Here is a 17,236-nt window from a genome sequence, read left to right on the forward strand (position 1 = left end):
GTGCTGGATTACAGAGCCAAAACAACAAAAAATGGGTCACTGTCCAAATACTTAAGGACTGCACTGTGTGTGTGTGTGTGTGTGTGTGTGTGTTTGTGTGTGTGTGTGTTTGTGCATAAATGTGTGCGAGCAACACCAACAGAGTCTGTGAATGGCCTGGCCCCATTGTGTGTGGTGTGGGTTCAGTCTTTTCAGGTTCTAGATGGAGCTCCATGCTGACTGATCACTGACACAGCAGATCATGTAAAGGGACCACCCTACCCCCACCCCAGCCTCTCTCACACTACCTGTCTGTCTCCAAAATCATCACAGAGGACTCCTCTCATCCAGGACATGGACCGCCAGACCCACTGCCACTAAGGGTGAGGGACCGACCTGCATTCCACCTGAAGGACCAACGCAAACCTAACCATGATACCTCACTCTGTAGTCATGAATGATCTATTACTAGTTTTTAAGTAAAAAATAGGTACATACTGTACATAACAGTGCATTTCCCTGCCATATTAGGACCATAAATGATAAACTTCTGATGGGTGTTGTTTTGTCCTGATTGTTCTGGTGTTGGTGAAATTGGGGATTGTATCTGTAGTCCTGTTGAAGAGTACTGAACATTTTTTTTTTGGATTAACAGCGAAATTCAGAGGACGGTTCTGAAGTGCAAGATGAGGTCATCTCTTCTCCTGTTCACTCTGCTGGGCCTGTGTTTGTTAGCCACCTCCCTCAAAATCTGTGCCTTCAATGTCCGCAGCTTCGGAGAGGCCAAAGCCAACAACAGGAGAGTCATGGCCCTGCTGGTGAAGGTAGTACCAGGAATACCACAGCAACAACCAACCAAAGCCATACAACACTGCTGGCTAAACCCTTCTCGCTTATTCAACTGCATGAAATGAATTTAAACGTGCATGTACACATACGGTGAGCTCCATAACGTTTGGGACAAAAACCTTTCTTTTTTTTCTTGATTTTGTTCTTTACTCCACAATTTTACATTTGTTAATGCTTGGAATCTGTGACCCATAGACATCACCAGGTACTGGGTAAGTTCTCTGGTGCCCTAACATTAGGGGGGCCATGTGTAATAAGGGCTGTTATTTCCATATGTTGAAACCAAAGTGTATGAAAATACCCTTTAATGGAAGCTGAGGATCTGCACAATTCATATGTGAATTGTTTGGTTACTAATCCAAAAAATGTGGAGTACAGAGTCAAATCGAGAGAATTTCTTTGTCTCAAACATTATGGAGCTCACGTGTTCCATGTAGTTGAAACATGAAATTCAAATGTCAAAAGCATTAAAAAAAATGACTGTGTTTTAGTTACTTCAGCAGTTTGTGGTTATGACCGTATCTTTGTCTCGCTGAGTGGCTGTGACTGATTTTGAGTGGCATGGTGGTGCAGTGGATCGCAGCACTGTCACCTCAGAGAGACAATCCCAGCCGAAGCAGGCGTTAACAATGCGCTGCTGTAAAAGGTCACGTGCACAACCTACCGTGTACAGGTAAATGTTAAATGTAAAAGATGTTGTTTTGCTGTGTCCTTCCCCTCCCCAGATCATCGCTCGCTGTGACCTGTGTCTGGTTCAGGAGGTGCGAGACTCTAAGGGCACGGCCATCCCTACACTGGTGAGGGGCCTGAACAGGTAAACGGGTAAACAGGTACACAGGTAAACAGGTACACAACAGCATATAAGGCCCTTTTCACTGGGGCCTTCTATATTTTTAAAGATATTATTATTTTTAAAAAATCATGGTTTTAGTCTCTTTTTAATAACACCAAACATGAATGTTAGCCCTACACACTACTTCAACTTTTTTTATTGTTCAGACAACCCATCAACCCAACCATTAATTGAATCAAGCTCTCACCAACTAATCTGAAAGGCAGGTAGCTTGGTCTCAAAACATAGCTAGCTACCTTGCTTTATCGCCATGGTTACAGCTAGGCGACTCAATCCCAGTTGAAATGCCCTAGTGCCTTGTTCCCAGGCTTCAGTTCCTAGGCTTAGGTACCTAGGTTTTTGGCTAGGTGGCTATCGGGGCTTTAGGTTTTGGTGATGATGCAGTTAAATTATTATTATAATTGGGGGATATGAACTGCTTCTAATTAAATTCTGTTCTGATTGTTTCTATTCGATTTCTTGTTAACTGTTCAAATGAGTCAAATGGTTGTGTAAATCCCCCCCCCCCCCCTCCACATTGTCCCACTTACCAAAAATGCCATTTGTCCTACTATCCAATCACAGCCTGGATAAATCTCATTCCTACTCCCATGTGGACAGCAAGAGACTGGGGCGGAACGCCTATAAGGAGCAGTATGTCTACATATACAGGTACCCTTCATATAAGGAGCAGTATGTCTACATATACAGGTACCCTTCATATAAGGAGCAGTACATCTACATATACAGGTACCCTTCATATAAGGAGCAGTATGTCTACATATACAGGTACCCTTCATATAAGGAGCAGTACGTCTACATATACAGGTACCCTTCATATAAGGAGCAGTATGTCTACATATACAGGTACCCTTCATATATTATCATTATTATTACTGAAGTTAAGCAGGGTGGATATTGGTCTGTGCTGAAGCTAAGGGCTGAGCTTGGTTAGTACTGAATGTACAGTAGTGTAGTAATCAATATTTACGTTTACAGAAGCGAAACTGACCTCGGAATAGTACAACATTAAACATGACATTTCTTTACATTTTAGAGCAAGATTACTTTTAATTTTAATTTTTACAGTTTAAAAAGAATGGAAAAAGGAAAAAGGCCCTGTGCAACCTGGAATTTGTCCCTATTCTTCCTGGCAGAACACCTTCAGCCTCCTAGCATGTACAGCATGTTTGAGATCTTTCAGATTTTCAATAATAATCAAGTCTGGGGACTGTGGTGACCATTCCAAAATCTGTCTTTCCTGGTGGTACTTCATGGCTAATTTTGAGGTATGCTTTGGATCATTGTCTTGCTGGAATACCCAATGTCTCTTCAGCTTCAATGTCTGGACTGACCAGAATTTCTTGATATTTGGTGGAATCCATTCTTCCTTCCACTCGCAAATATGTCCTGTGCCCCCAGTTGCCACGCAACCCCAAAGCATGATGGATCCACCCCCATGCCTCACAGTTTGCAAGGTGTCCTTCTCTACAAAGGCTTCACCCTTTTTTCTTCAAACATGCCTTCTTTGGTGGTGGCCAAAAACTTAAATTTTAGCTTTGTCAGTCCACAGCACTTTGTTCCAAAAGGCTTAAGGCTTCTTAATGTTTTCTTCATACATAAATGCATACTTCAGAGGCTTAATTTTGTGTAGGGGTCTTTCTTTCTGGCAACTCTGCCATGTAGGTCTTTGTTGTGTAAAGTATGTTGTATTGTCCTGTGAGCAGCTAGACCTGTGTCTGCTCCTCCTTTTTGCAGCTCTCTTGCAGTTATGTGTGGGTTCTTCTGAGCATTTCTCACCAGGTCTCGGGCCATTCTGTCTGAAATCTTTCCTGGTCTTCCAGACCTGACCTTGACTTCAACTGTTCCATTTATTTTCCATTTTCTAATAATGTTTCTGACAGTGGAAATAGGTAGTTTGAAACATTGAGAGAGTTTTTGTAGCCTTCTCCTTCTTGGTGGAAATGAACCATCTTCATTCTGAAAATCTTTAGAATACTTTAGAAGACATGGAGTTACTTCACAATAAAAATTTCAGCCCTGAAATTATCCTCCCCTGACTCACTGAAGCCACAACAAGTAAATCACCTGGGTCTGGGCCTTAGTAATCAAATAAAGAATAATCCAAAAGGGTTCCCAAACTTTTGCATAAGGCCCTTTTCCTTTTTTGTATAATTTACAGTAAAAACAATAAAAAATGAAAAAGCAATCTTGCTTTAAAATGTGAAAAGGCCTCATGTTTAACACCCACTGAAGCATTTAGAAAATTGTAACTGACATTTAAACCAGGCCAGTTCTGAAGCTCAGCAAGGCCAGGCTTGGTTTGTAACTGAATGAGACCTTGTCTTGGGCTAGCAGGGGTCTACTCTACCCTGCAGGGCTAGCAGTAGCAGTGTCCCAGTCCAGTGACAGGGAGTACATTTCTACTTGCCAGTTACCGTACTATAATCTTTGTATGTACAGTAGAACTTCGGAGAACCAAACACATCGGGAAGTTCATTCGGAACACTGATATTTTCGGAACTGAAAGTGACTTTGAAATACGCCAATTTTGCTGTATGCTTTTATGCATTGATTTGCTGCCACCAGATTGGCTGGTTATATATTTGCATTAATGAGCGGGTGTACAAGTTTGCCTAATTAAGTGGTCGCTGAGTGTATGTGCATTACTATGCTCTGTGAACTGTGTGGCTGTGTGAGAAAGATACTATGCAATTCTTTCTTTCTTCTTGAGAAACTATTCTTTTCAACATGTTTTAGGGCGGACTGTAGCATAATGGCTAAGGTAAATGACTGGGACACGCAAGGTCACTGGTTTGATCCCCGGTGTAGCCACAATAAGATCCGCACAGCCCTTGAGCAAGGCCCTTAACCCTGCATTGCTCCAGGGGAGGATTGTCTCCTGCTTAGTCTAATCAACTGTACGTCATTCTGGATAAGAGCGTCTGCCAAATGCCAATAATGTAATATAATGTTTTCAGAACTGATATGTTGCACGTTCAAGAGCGCTTCCAATACGAGTCACCCATGGAGGCCAATGAGACGGACGTGTTCTCCCGTGACCCCTTCATTGTGTGGTTCCACTCTCCCAACACCTGTGAGTCTCCCGTGACCCCTTCATTGTGTGGTTCCACTCTCCCAACACCTGTGAGTCTCCCGTGACCCCTTCATTGTGTGGTTCCACTCTCCCAACACCTGTGAGTCTCCCGTGACCCCTTCATTGTGTGGTTCCACTCTCCCAACACCTGTGAGTCTCCCGTGACCCCTTCATTGTGTGGTTCCACTCTCCCAACAATAAAACAATGATTACGAAGTTAAAATGCAGACTGTCAGCTTTAATTTGAGGGGTTTCATGATCCAAAGCGTCACCTCATCTGTCAAACATGGTGGAGGTAGTTTTTTGGCTTGAGCATGCATGGCTGCCACTGGAACTGGCTCACTTGTGTTAATTGATGAGGTCACTGGCAAAGTATACAGAAATATCTTGTCTACTCAGATGCATCAAAACTGATTGGACAATGCTTCATTGTGCATTGTGCAGCAGGACTGCAAACGATTTGCAATGAAGTATTGAATACGATGACTGTGATGAGTTTGTGTTCATCACTCAAATGACTTTTGGTCCCCTGAAATTGGGGGAGGGGGGGCTATGTATAAAAAGGGCCTACCCGGCTCACCCAATATGTATGTTAAACCGCTCGAATTAAAGATGAAAGGCTGTACTTCAGTCATGTAGTGACTGTTTTATTTCAGCTGTATACAGGGAAAACAAAAAATGTGTCACTGTCCAAATACGTATGGACTGCGCTGAAGTTATCTGACCTCCTCTGCTGTTACCTGTGACAGTGGTAAAGGATTTCATCCTGGTGGGCCAGCACACCTGTCCCAAAAACGCCATGCGGGAGATGGATGAACTGTACACCGTTTTCCAGGCTGTCCTCAGGAAGTGGAAGACTGAGGTCTAGTATAATGACTAGAAATTAATCTCCTTGTCTGATGTAAGATTGTTGAAACATGCCCCCGACTATGGCACTTTGTAACAGCGTCTGAAATGTTGGAAAATGTGCTCACTGGGTGTATTTGTATTGTATGCCATTTATCTGTATCAATATGAAATTCAACTTAATTGGAAAGAAAATCTCTAATTAATGATAGCATCATCCCTTCCCTAGCAGTAGGTAAGTAGTAAGGGATGGTGCTTGAGTAGCACATGAGATAGTTGTTATAGTTGTAACACTTGAGGTGTAGTTGCGTTGGTAATTCGGTACTAAGTTCCATGTTAGTCTCTTTGCTGGGTTTGTGGGTGTCTAGAATGTGATGTTCCTGGGCGATCTGAATGCAGCCTGTGGCTACGTTACCATCAAAGGCTGGGGTTCAGTCCGGCTGAGGAGTGACCCAAAATTCCACTGGCTGATCGGAGACAAAGAAGATACCACAGTCCGTGAGAAAACACACTGCGCCTATGACAGGTAGGACACCTGCTAACACTTTGCATGCGTGGCAGGTAAGAGACCTGCTAATGCTTTGCATGCGTGGCAGGTAAGAGATCTGCTAACACTTTGCATGCGTGGCAGGTAAGAGACCTGCTAACACTTTGCATGCGTGGCAGGTAAGAGACCTGCTAACACTTTGCATGCGTGGCAGGTAAGAGACCTGCTAACGCTTTGCCATGTAGCTTTAGCAAAGAGCCTGCCTGCCATGCATGCAAAGTCGCAATGTGCATATAAGGCAGACCCGGGTCAAAGATGTAATTGTTTTACATTCAAATACTTTACTGAGCTTGTCTGGCATATTGGGACCTATGAAATGCTCTCAAAAGAGCAAACCCCGCCTTCTGGTCCTCTTGGTTGGCTCAGTTGCACCAGGCAAGATCAACTGAGCACAGATTAGTATTTGAATCCAAAACTATTCTGCATTTGACCCAGGTGTAATGGAAGGCCAGATACCCGCTCATGTGCCACACTGTCTCCATTACTGTGCCACTGTATCCCAAACCTATTGGGAATTATTGGGAATAAATGCCATGCTAATCACCTGATGTACCATGCTAATACCGTACGCTTTTCCCAACAGGATTGTAGTCCGTGGGAAGGAGCTGCTGTCTGGGATTGTGGCAAACTCAGCCCAGCCCTTCAACTTCAAAAGAGAGTTCCAGCTCACCGAAGAGGAGGTAAAACCGTTTGACCATAGAACAGACGTACCGCGCGTTGTTTATACGTTTTAAACTTTTGACAAATTGCACGCAGGCCCTGGAGGTGAGCGATCATTACCCAGTGGAAGTGGATCTGAAACCCAGCCACCGGTATCTTCTGCACCATGAACTCTGACCTGGGCTAACTTCAGGATGGACCTCCAATCTGCACCCATGGACATAACAAATGACCAAAATATTCATTCAACTGCTCAAATAACTTTTTCATTAGTTTTATTAACATTTTCAGATTTGAAAAAATCCCACTCTTCAGTGCTAGAATGTTAAACCTAAAAGATGCAGATTTGACCCTTTTTAACAGGGCAGCCTACAGCCCAGTGGCGAAGGTGCTTGACCTGAAAGGTTGGTGGCCCTTGAGCAAGGCCCTTATTCCCACATGCTTCAGGGGGGATTGGCCCCTGCTTAGTCTAATAAATTGCTCTGGATAAAAGCATTACAAAATAAATGTAATGTAAGCCAAATGCTAATCTGATTGGAACTGTCTACTACAACTTGTGATTTTGCACTATGGAAAACATGCACTACTGAAGTCAACCTGAATAAAGGAATGTACCCAATGTAACAAAAGAAATTCAGCAATCACCAAAAATCTCCAGGGGGGAACCATACTTTAATTAGCCACTAGTCTACCAATATATGTTGAGAAACAGACATGCAAAAGTCACAAGAATTACCTTAACTACCGAAATGAGACCGGTTACGACTGAATGACAATCTTATTTTAAACTAGCAAATGCTGTTCAACGTTGCTTATTTTTCCTTTTAATCGATTTTCTTAATCCGACGGTTAAAAAACGGGGCTTTTTTAAAAAAAATTTTAAGGCGGCCCACCTTAACTATAAACCACAGCAGGAAACGCTGCAAAGACTGCACAAGAGATCCAGTTTAGGATTTTATGCAAAGTTCATCCTTTATTTTATTTGGTCTCATTGAGGATTATTTTTCTAATGGTCAGGTTAAATAAAAAAAAGTGTATGATCTGATCTTTTAGAGAATGTCATCAATCTGGCCGTATACACATTTTTGGTGAAACCACCCACACAGAGTAACAGCACACAGGAGTCTGGGTGATTTATTACTGAAGCGTTTATTTGCCCGTCAGGCCCGGTTGTAGCAGTCTACGCTGCGTGCAGAGCTCTCCAGCGGTTCAGGGGGCCGCGGCTGGGGATGTACTTCACTCCACAGCCGTCAGGGATCAGACGCTTCTCCGCCATCATGTCGTCAAAGTCCTCCGCGTTGAACTTGGTGAAGCCGTACTTCTTGGAGATGTGGATCTGAGGGGGCGGGGCAAGAGGAGGTTAGTTGCATTCGCTGAAAAACATGTTAGTGGTGTTTGTGTTGATGAAAAACGTGCCAAATTCAGGGATGATAGCTAGCGGGAACGTGGATTACCAGCAGTTTCGAATTTACATGACCCGTTTCAATTTTAAGGGGGCACGCAGTTCAATTTTATTTGTATAGCGCATGGCACAGAAGACACTTTACAGAGTAACAGAAAGGAGGAGAAAACACCAGCCCTTAGCCCCACAATAGCATGAGGCATACGAATAGCAAACGGCAGCTTCATGTCTCAGAGGTCCCTTAGAGCACGCCGCACGGCCAGCGACGCGCATACACAACCAGAGAGCTCACTGTCAGCAGCCATTGCACGCCAGAGCAGTACAGCACCCCGTCTGGTCAGCTTATTGGACTGCACGGGCTCCGATACGCAGGAGCAGAACGCTGTGGTGGGTAAGAGCCACCAGAACTGGTCCAAATACATAATCGTTTTGAATTCAAATACTTTCCTGTCCCTGTTTGATCCTTCCTGGAGCGATCGACCAAAACGTGGGGTTTGCACTGAGATCTCATAGGTGTCATTAGACCGGACAAGCTCAGTAAAGCTTAGAAAAGTATTTGAATCCAAAAAATGACATTTCACCGAGAGTCACATGGACAAACAGGAGGGAGGTGCGGGTAAAGCAGAAAAGGAAGGAACAGGAACGCTGGTCATACCTTCTGACGGCCGGGGAACTTGAACTTGGCTCTGCGGAGAGCCTCGATGACGTGCTCCTTGTTCTGGGCCTTGGTGCGCACAGACATGATCACCTGGCCAATGTGGACCCGGGCCACCGTGCCCTGGGGCTTCCCGAAAGCCCCACGCATCCCCGTCTGGAGCCTGCAGGGGGCGCACAGGGGCGGGTCACTCCAGCCCAGCCTCACCGCAGGGAGCACATCTGGCCCTCCACTCAATCCCGCCCTGCTTCTTTCCTCTCAGGTAACTGAGCAATTAGTGCACTCTGGTCCTGGAGGGCTGTTCTGCGTACTGGTTTTTGTTCTAGCCAATTACCATCTCTTTAGTTTTCAGATGGCTCAGTAAACTATGCTGGCTCATGCCTGCACTTCAGCAGTTAAAAGAACAAAAACTTCAGAGTTCCAGCTGTGGCTAGTGCTCGGACAAATGTTAGACCAATATGATTGAGCTAATGAAATAAGAGTGGAATTTGGCAACACACTCTCTCACACACTCTCACACACTCTCACACACTCTCTCACACACTCTCACACACTCTCACACACTCTCACACACACTCTCACACACACTCTCACACACACTCTCACACACACTCTCACACACACTCTCACACACACTCTCACACACACTCTCACACACACTCTCACACACACTCTCACACACACTCTCACACACACTCTCACACACACTCTCACACACACTCTCACACACACTCACACACACACTCACACACACACTCACACTCACACTCACACTCACACTCACACTCACACTCACACTCACACACTCACACACACTCACACACACTCACACACACTCACACACACTCACACACAACCCACCTGTCGGCCCCGGCGCAGGACAACATCTTGTTGATGCGGATGACGTGGAAGGGGTGAAGGCGCACGCGGATGTGGAAGCCGTCCTTGCCGCAGGTCTTCACCATGTACTTGTTGGCGCAGATACGAGCCGCCTCCAGGGCTGAGCGGGAGAGAGAGACCGTCACGTGACCACCTCCCCACTCCAAAACCACACCCCACTGCCCCCGTCAGCAGATGGAGCCCTGCTCTCACACCTCAACTAAAACCAGGAAGAGCTCTGAAGAGCTACTGCATACTGCTGTAATTATGTAGCGTAGTTGTTTCGATTTAAAATACTTTTCTATGCTTTACTCTGCTGTCTGCATGTGGAAGGCAGACCTGGGTCAAATATGTAATTGCTTTACAGTCAAATATTTTACTGAGCTTGTCTGGCATAAGGGAATCTATGAAATGCTCTCAGAAAGTGCAAACCCTACCTTCTGGTCCTCTCAGTTGGCTCAATTGCACCAGGTAAGATGAATCGAGCACAGAAAGGTATTTGAATCCACAACCTGACCCAGATATGATCATAAATGCACAACTGAGGGAGTACACACCTCAGGCCTGATGGGTAGCACATCACCATACCTGCACTGAGGCGCACGATGCAAACGGTGTTAATGTCTCAGAGGTCCCTTAGAGCACGCCGCACGGCCAGCGACGCGCATACACAACCAGAGAGCTCACTGTCAGCAGCCATTGCACGCCAGAGCAGTACAGCACCCCGTCTGGTCAGCTTATTGGACTGCACGGCTCGGATGAGCTCAGGGGAAGAGGTGGGGGGGGGGGGAACGGAGCGTTCTGCTGAAACGGGGGGCGCCTCACCTTCGGAGGACAGCTGCTCGTACTCGTCAGAGACCATGTGACCGCATAGCGGAAACTCGTCCACCTTTGCCTTCTTCCTGCCCAGGTCGAAGATTCTGATCTTGGGGTCTGGAGCGCGGGGAAGAGGGAGAGCAACAAAAGCATGAGACGCCATTTACTCACCGTCTGTAGACCTGAGGAGAGCTGCAATAAAGGACAGCCTGCTCCAATTCTAACACATGAAGTGCCAGATGACCAAGGCTGCGTTCAGTATGGCTCACTGAGTCACTCCCTCCCTATATACTCCCTAGGGAAATCTACACAGAGCACGGGATTCAGTGGTGAGGTGATATTATATTATACTATGGATTCTGAGCAGGTCACCAAGCGATGCTTGCACCAGCAGTCAGCAGCTTGGCAAGCAAGGAACGGTAATGTTTTACTTATGTACGTATGTTGTGGGGAATACTGAGGAAACCATTTAGGCCGTCAGACACCCTACAAAATGGCTGATCCCTAAGAGTGGGTTATACAGTGTATAGGGAGCCATTCCGAACGCCGCCTAAGCTTAACAAAATGTATTACTCGATAGATATACAATTTTGGTGTGACATTCAGCACCAGCTGGTCTCATGAAGCAACAGTTCCCTAAAGTGTACCACAGGAGGAGCAGGGTTGATTATAGGCACGGGCTCATTCCAATTGCTTAATTTTGCCCAGTCTTTGCCTGACCAGGAAAGCAATTGAGGTTTGCCACCTTTAAGGCCATCCCAAGCCCTTAAACCCTCCATGGTGGATTGAGGAGACTTCTGGAGGATGCTTCAGTGAGAATACATACAAAAAATAATTATGTAAAGGATTTGCTTAACACGTATGAACGATGGATCGGTGGAGCCAGCTCTCCACATCAGTATTTGCCATGGCAACAAACTGATACAACTGATCAAGGACATGACATTTGGCCAATGTGTCGCCATGATTCCTCCATCCACCCATCTCATCCCTGCACCCACCTCATCCCTGCACCCATCTCATCCCTGCACCCACCTCATCCCTGCACCCATCTCATCCCTGCACCCATCTCATCCCTGCACCCACCTCATCCCTGCACCCACCTCATCCCTGCACCCACCTCATCCCTGCACCCACCTCATCCCTGCACCCACCTCATCCCTGCACCCACCTCATCCCTGCACCCACCTCATCCCTGCACCCACCTCATCCCTGCACCCACCTCATCCCTGCACCCACCTCATCCCTGCACCCACCTCATCCCTGCACCCATCTCATCCCTGCACCCACCTCATCCCTGCACCCACCTCATCCCTGCACCCACCTCATCCCTGCACCCACCTCATCCCTGCACCCACCTCATCCCTGCACCCATCTCATCCCTGCACCCATCTCATCCCTGCACCCATCTCATCCCTGCACCCACCTCATCCATCCACCCACCTCATCCCTGCACCCACCTCATCCCTGCACCCATCTCATCCATCCACCCACTGTCCTCTATTGGGTGGAGCCAAGGATCAAGGAAAGGACTGAGAATAGCCGACTGGAACAAGCCCCAATACTTCATTATAACCTTGCTGGAAAAAAGCTGGAAAAACTCACCGGGCACACCACGACAGAACCTGGACTTGGGGTAAGGCTTGTTCTTACAGTATCTGTAACTGAAAGCAGACATGTCTCCTTAAAGGTGCACCATACACAAAACTATCAGCAGCATCATGGCTACTAAAGTGAAGGATCTACTAAGTCAGATTAGCAGATCGAACTAATTAAATGCCCCAGACTTGGCGGTTTTAAACTTAGTTCATTCACAAAGTAGCTCTAAAATAAATTAAGTGCCCCCAACACTTGTTCCAGAGTGAGCCACAGGGTTTGCAGTTTAAGCTGCTACTCAGAGCTTAACTGATCAATGAAGAGTTAAGAACACTAAAAAGTCACTTCACATGGTTTATTGGGTCCACAGTGACGTCAGCTAACGTTAACTACTCAACGTTAGCTCACATCAGCATAACATTACTAGTGAACTACCAAAATAATAGAAATATATATTCACCAATGCCAATCTGCTATTTAAAAGTCACGAAGCACAAGCTTAAAAAGCACAAATATTAATAAAATGTCTCAGCGGTCCCTTAAAAGCACGCCGCACTGACAGCGACGCGCATACACAACCACAGACGTTAATGTCGCAGCCATTGCACACCAGAGCAGCACAACATCCCGTCTGGTCAGCTTATTGGACTGCACGTGTTCACAAACACAGAAGATAGTCTATGCTGACATGGATAGAGAAGTAGCCAAATACCCCTGCATACTGCGGCCGGCATGATTCTGCCAGCGCCGGGGGATAGTTCAGCTGCTTCCATTTGCACACAGCATGATCCAGACCCAGCTGAACTGATCTAGGTATAGGTCCAGTAACTCGCCAACACATGCGAGACGTAAACTGTTATTATACTCGCATAACCATCTGCATTACAGCTAGCGGTATGCCAGCTAGCAACGTTGGCTCGCAATCATTCCTGGCCTTTACTGTAGTTGCCATATTAGCTAGCCATCTACGCCAACAGCAAATCTTAACTAGCTTTAGAGCTAGCAATTGGAGAAATGATTAACATATAAAAACTTTTAATATTTCATATTTTACCATCAACAACTTCCTTCCCGTGAAAACTGACACTGTACCGATTATTACATACAAATGGTACTGCACATGGTCTCGCGGAATGTTGGCGGCCATTTTCAGATCTTGCTAACTGGCTCTAGGAACACCCAAGAAAAATGACTTACCAACGCGCTGGTCGGCGCCCCATGGTTGAAATCTAAAACAACACACAAGTGGAAACGTTAAGTAAGAAAATATGGAACTCTGTAAGCATTAAACGGACAATTTCAGTTATAAAAGCTCATTTTCCAGCGGAGCACCAACAGCGTCATTCCGCACACGAACTCACCTAATGGTAGAAAGAGAACGAAGACAGTTTCCGCCGCGGGACGTCACTTCCTCTGATCGCAAATGCCGAAAATGTTACTGAATTATTGTTCATTTTGAGTTTGAGTTTGCCTCTTGTTTTTTCTAACAATGTAATAAACGGAAAACAAATAATTAACAGTGTATGTTTTTTTATTTAGAAAAACTCTTGATAAGGGTGACTTGATTTTCTCCGCGCACAAACATACTTGGAGATGATTGGTCCACTCCACTCACACGTGTTGCATATAATTCGACTGAGTGCTTTGTCAATTGTGGAGCGTCAAAGAAACAGTGAGACGAAGCATTTAAAATCCATGTGAAGTTTTCTGTAAACTATCATTATTCGACATTTGGAATATCCCCCATGTATACAGTTATTTTGCTGTATTTTTTTGTATCTTGCTTATCAATGAATGATATAATTGATCTACATTCAGAACTATGTGAATACAATTTTTTTTAAAGAAAATGTTTGCAATTTTTAAAGAAGCACGCAAAAGTTTTTGGTCATACAAGGTTACTATGCTTTCAGATGAAAGAAAGGGAGTTCCACTGTCAGTGGAAGCTGATTGCTTTTTGGAGGTGGAGGGAATTTGGGGGGAAGGAGGCAAAAAAAATCATAGGCAGGGAATCGAACAAGAGAGCAGATCAGCTTCAAGGTGAGTTACCAGATGGGGTATCTTTAGATTATGTTAGCTGCAGGGTCAGGGCATATGAAAGGGTTCCACTTCGATCTTACTGGTGTCAGAATTACAACCCTCTGTCTGCCCTCTGTAGGACTGGGCTGCACCACCTGTACTTCAGTTCAAACGTAGCCTAGTTAGCTATAACTGTAAATCCTAATAATACTCTTGATTTATGAATTACTAGCTAAGATAAAAGCAGTGACACCATGGAAATAAGCTAACAACGTAACCAACAGTCCAAAAGCCTTCACCTTCACAGTTGTATTCACACAATCACTCACTAATGATAAGATATTTTCTGCACACAGCATCATTTTTTAGTAACACCATGGCATTTTGCAACTCGGTAATAAAATAGAAGTATCATTTTTTTATTTTTCATTTTTTTATTCAGTGTTTTACTCAAAGGTCAATCATAGTTCTCAAGGTTGTATTAATGTAAACAGCCGGACAAGTAAAGGTGCTATGCTATGCATTGATACCATCTCATTATGCTGCTTTGTCACTTGTTTGTCTAATCAATAAAGTTACACAAATGTAGCCAGTCACTTTTTGAACGCATTATGAGCCAGCTTTTTCAAAAGTCCCAGTTTGTGAAGAAACTAAAAAAACTTCAGCTTGTAAAAACACAGAAGACTCCATCTTTTGTCATTATTGACTTCGTTATGTTCCATAAACAGTCCCTGTCTTAGACTCTGTTGATCAGAGTGGCAGTGTCAATGCGCTGAGGAGCCCCGTGCAGCTGCAGAGGCCTGTGATGTTGGCAGAATGTTTTGTAAGGGTTCTGCGTTGCCTTTTATCATACTCTGAAACCAGGAAGGAAGTCATCTTCTCATCGGGTCTCTGCTCTAGTTGTGCTCTAGTGCCGACTGCTCATTTCCAGTGAGGGAGAAATGCTCAAAACATGCATCAAATTATCTAAGTTCAGATAGATGCTGATAGCTGGCCTGGATAAGCATGCTGGCCAGGATTGACTCTGGTTTGAGTGTGTATGAAAGTAAGAGACGCTGAGGGGGAGGGGTGGCTGAACCGAAAAACCACACCGCGCGTGACGTCTTCTGCATCTGCAAGTAAGCGCATCAACAAAGAGGCATCTTTTTTTCTTTTTGCTCTTTCAACCACTGAAGTGCAGCAGGTAACACGGCAGACTTTTGTTTTGGATGTTCTGTTCTCTCCCTCTCCCCTTCCTTTCCCGTTGTTAGTTGTAGTGGAAGACGTGTGGGCCACAGTGTGAATCTTTTTAGTGCTTCATTTTTTTTTCTGTGCTCCAGTTTGACAGGAAGCCACTATAAGAAACAGCCCAGGTAAGAGGCCTCTGTTCCGCTTGCTCTGATGAAAACAGTACGCACAGAAGACGTATGCTGTGAAGTCAATTTGACTAAACATCGCTTTAGAAGCTGTGCTGAAATTGTCTACCTGTCAAATAAAAGATCTGAATCCAGTGGCAATGGTTACAATAGTCCAGGCTTCATCACAGCAGGATTTTATTGTGACGATAAAAGTTAAAAGTCTTTACTTATCATTAACCTATTTACTGAGTGTATATTTTAACACCCTTCTGATTCCTCATTTATGTTGGAAAAAACTTGGCGTTTGAAACCAGAAAATGTAAAAGTAAGTGTAATACAAAGTTTTGAAATGCACAAAATATCACAAATGAGTTTAATTTTACTGTTTCTGTTTTTCTGCTTCTCCTGTATACAGAACATGGAACAGAGTTTAGCAGACTTATTCAGTGATGTATTCTCAGGTAAGTCTCCTTTGCTTCTGTTTTAATATATTTTCCCCCTCATCTTGGATGAGCAGCAGCATGAAAGCTTCAGTGGCGATTTAACCACAAAGAGTGTTTCCTGTGTTCACGTTGTAAATGGGCTGGCCACTGAAGCATTGGTGAGATCTCAGACCCCTTGTTCTTCACACACCAGCTCCTTTACTGCTGTAACAGTTATGGACTGGGGTTGATGTAAGTGGTATGCAAGTAGGGATTAACGGCAAAAGGATTAAAATACAGGGCAATTTTATGTCCTTATGGAATGCATACCTAAAAATAGGTAGGCTTTTACATTGACATTTTAGACTTTTTGCCATTAATGCACCCTTGTGTACCACTTATGTAAACCCATAATTATGGGTCATTTTCTTCAAGATGGCCTCTTCAGATATGGTTTTCATTACATTTTTACGGAAGCTAATGCAAGAAGAGGACAGATTTATTTTAACCAAAAGATCCCCTGAACACCACCAGCAGGCATTCCGCTGTTTCTCTTTAACATGGTACGCTCAGGAGTCACTGCAGCTGCGTAGAGTCAGTGAATGGAATGTGTAGAGTCAGTGAATGGCTGTGTAGAGTCAGTGAATGGCATGTGTAGAGTCAGTGAATGTCATGTGTAGAGTCAGTGAATGGCATGTGTAGAGTCAGTGAATGGCATGTGTAGAGTCAGTGGATGGCTGTGTAGAGTCAGTGAATGGCTGTGTAGAGTCAGTGAATGTCATGTGTAGAGTCAGTGAATGGCATGTGTAGAGTCAGTGAATGGCATGTGTAGAGTCAGTGAATGGCATGTGTAGAGTCAGTGGATGGCTGTGTAGAGTCAGTGAATGGCTGTGTAGAGTCAGTGAATGTCATGTGTAGAGTCTGTGAATGGCTGTGTAGAGTCAGTGAATGGCTGTGTAGAGTCAGTGAATGGCATGTGTAGAGTCAGTGGATGGCTGTGTAGAGTCAGTGAATGGCTGTGTAGAGTCAGTGAATGGCTGTGTAGAGTCAGTGAATGGCATGTGTAGAGTCAGTGAATGGCATGTGTAGAGTCAGTGAATGGCATGTGTAGAGTCAGTGGATGGCTGTGTAGAGTCAGTGAATGTCATGTGTAGAGTCAGTGAATGGCATGTGTAGAGTCAGTGAATGGCATGTGTAGAGTCAGTGAATGGCTGTGTAGAGTCAGTGAATGGCTGTGTAGAGTCAGTGAATGTCATGTGTAGAGTCAGTGAATGGCATGTGTAGAGTCAGTGAATGGCAT

The 17,236-nt window shown here is 44.7% G+C and overlaps 3 protein-coding genes and 3 non-coding genes across 11 annotated transcripts in view; 2 read left to right on the forward strand and 4 right to left on the reverse strand.

The window, feature by feature from the left end:
• The first annotated feature begins 665 nt into the window (after positions 1 to 665).
• LOC133139276 (deoxyribonuclease gamma-like) lies at positions 666 to 6,987 on the forward strand. The gene is made up of 8 exons (XM_061258705.1): positions 666 to 803; positions 1,554 to 1,642; positions 2,246 to 2,332; positions 4,642 to 4,757; positions 5,507 to 5,619; positions 5,972 to 6,129; positions 6,734 to 6,830; positions 6,907 to 6,987. Exons 1-8 carry the CDS (start codon positions 666 to 668, stop codon positions 6,985 to 6,987), a joined length of 879 nt encoding a protein of 292 aa, XP_061114689.1.
• A 956-nt stretch (positions 6,988 to 7,943) lies between these two features.
• On the reverse strand, positions 7,944 to 13,559 carry rpl10 (ribosomal protein L10). The gene is made up of 7 exons (XM_061258117.1): positions 13,520 to 13,559; positions 13,356 to 13,387; positions 12,168 to 12,226; positions 10,572 to 10,679; positions 9,729 to 9,867; positions 8,868 to 9,030; positions 7,944 to 8,146 (listed from the first exon to the last, which is right to left on the reverse strand). The coding sequence occupies exons 2-7, from the start codon at positions 13,376 to 13,378 to the stop codon at positions 7,991 to 7,993; spliced, it is 648 nt and encodes a 215-aa protein (XP_061114101.1). The 5' UTR covers positions 13,379 to 13,387; positions 13,520 to 13,559; the 3' UTR covers positions 7,944 to 7,990.
• LOC133139753 (small nucleolar RNA SNORA70) lies at positions 8,436 to 8,568 on the reverse strand. Its single transcript, XR_009709915.1, has one exon. It is a non-coding gene; the product is annotated as a small nucleolar RNA SNORA70 (small nucleolar RNA).
• On the reverse strand, positions 10,365 to 10,497 carry LOC133139752 (small nucleolar RNA SNORA70). The gene has a single exon (XR_009709914.1). It is a non-coding gene; the product is annotated as a small nucleolar RNA SNORA70 (small nucleolar RNA).
• Positions 12,680 to 12,812, reverse strand: LOC133139754 (small nucleolar RNA SNORA70). The gene has a single exon (XR_009709916.1). It is a non-coding gene; the product is annotated as a small nucleolar RNA SNORA70 (small nucleolar RNA).
• Positions 13,560 to 15,048: 1,489 nt separating the features above from the next.
• The window catches only part of si:dkey-183p4.10 (serine-aspartate repeat-containing protein I), a 32,376-nt gene continuing 30,188 nt past the window's right edge, over positions 15,049 to 17,236 (forward strand). For 2 of the 6 annotated variants that reach the window (XM_061259056.1, XM_061259057.1), the window contains exons 1-2: positions 15,049 to 15,360; positions 15,930 to 15,975. In XM_061259056.1, coding sequence (XP_061115040.1) covers positions 15,217 to 15,360; positions 15,930 to 15,975 — 190 coding nt within the window. In that variant the 5' untranslated portion in view covers positions 15,049 to 15,216. Of the gene's footprint in view, positions 15,530 to 15,929; positions 15,976 to 17,236 lie in introns of all 6 variants that reach the window. The other 4 variants (XM_061259060.1, XM_061259059.1, XM_061259061.1 and 1 more) reach the window with 4 other exon arrangements.

Source organism: Conger conger, chromosome 10 (genome assembly GCF_963514075.1).
Source record: "Conger conger chromosome 10, fConCon1.1, whole genome shotgun sequence".
NCBI lineage: Eukaryota > Metazoa > Chordata > Actinopteri > Anguilliformes > Congridae > Conger > Conger conger.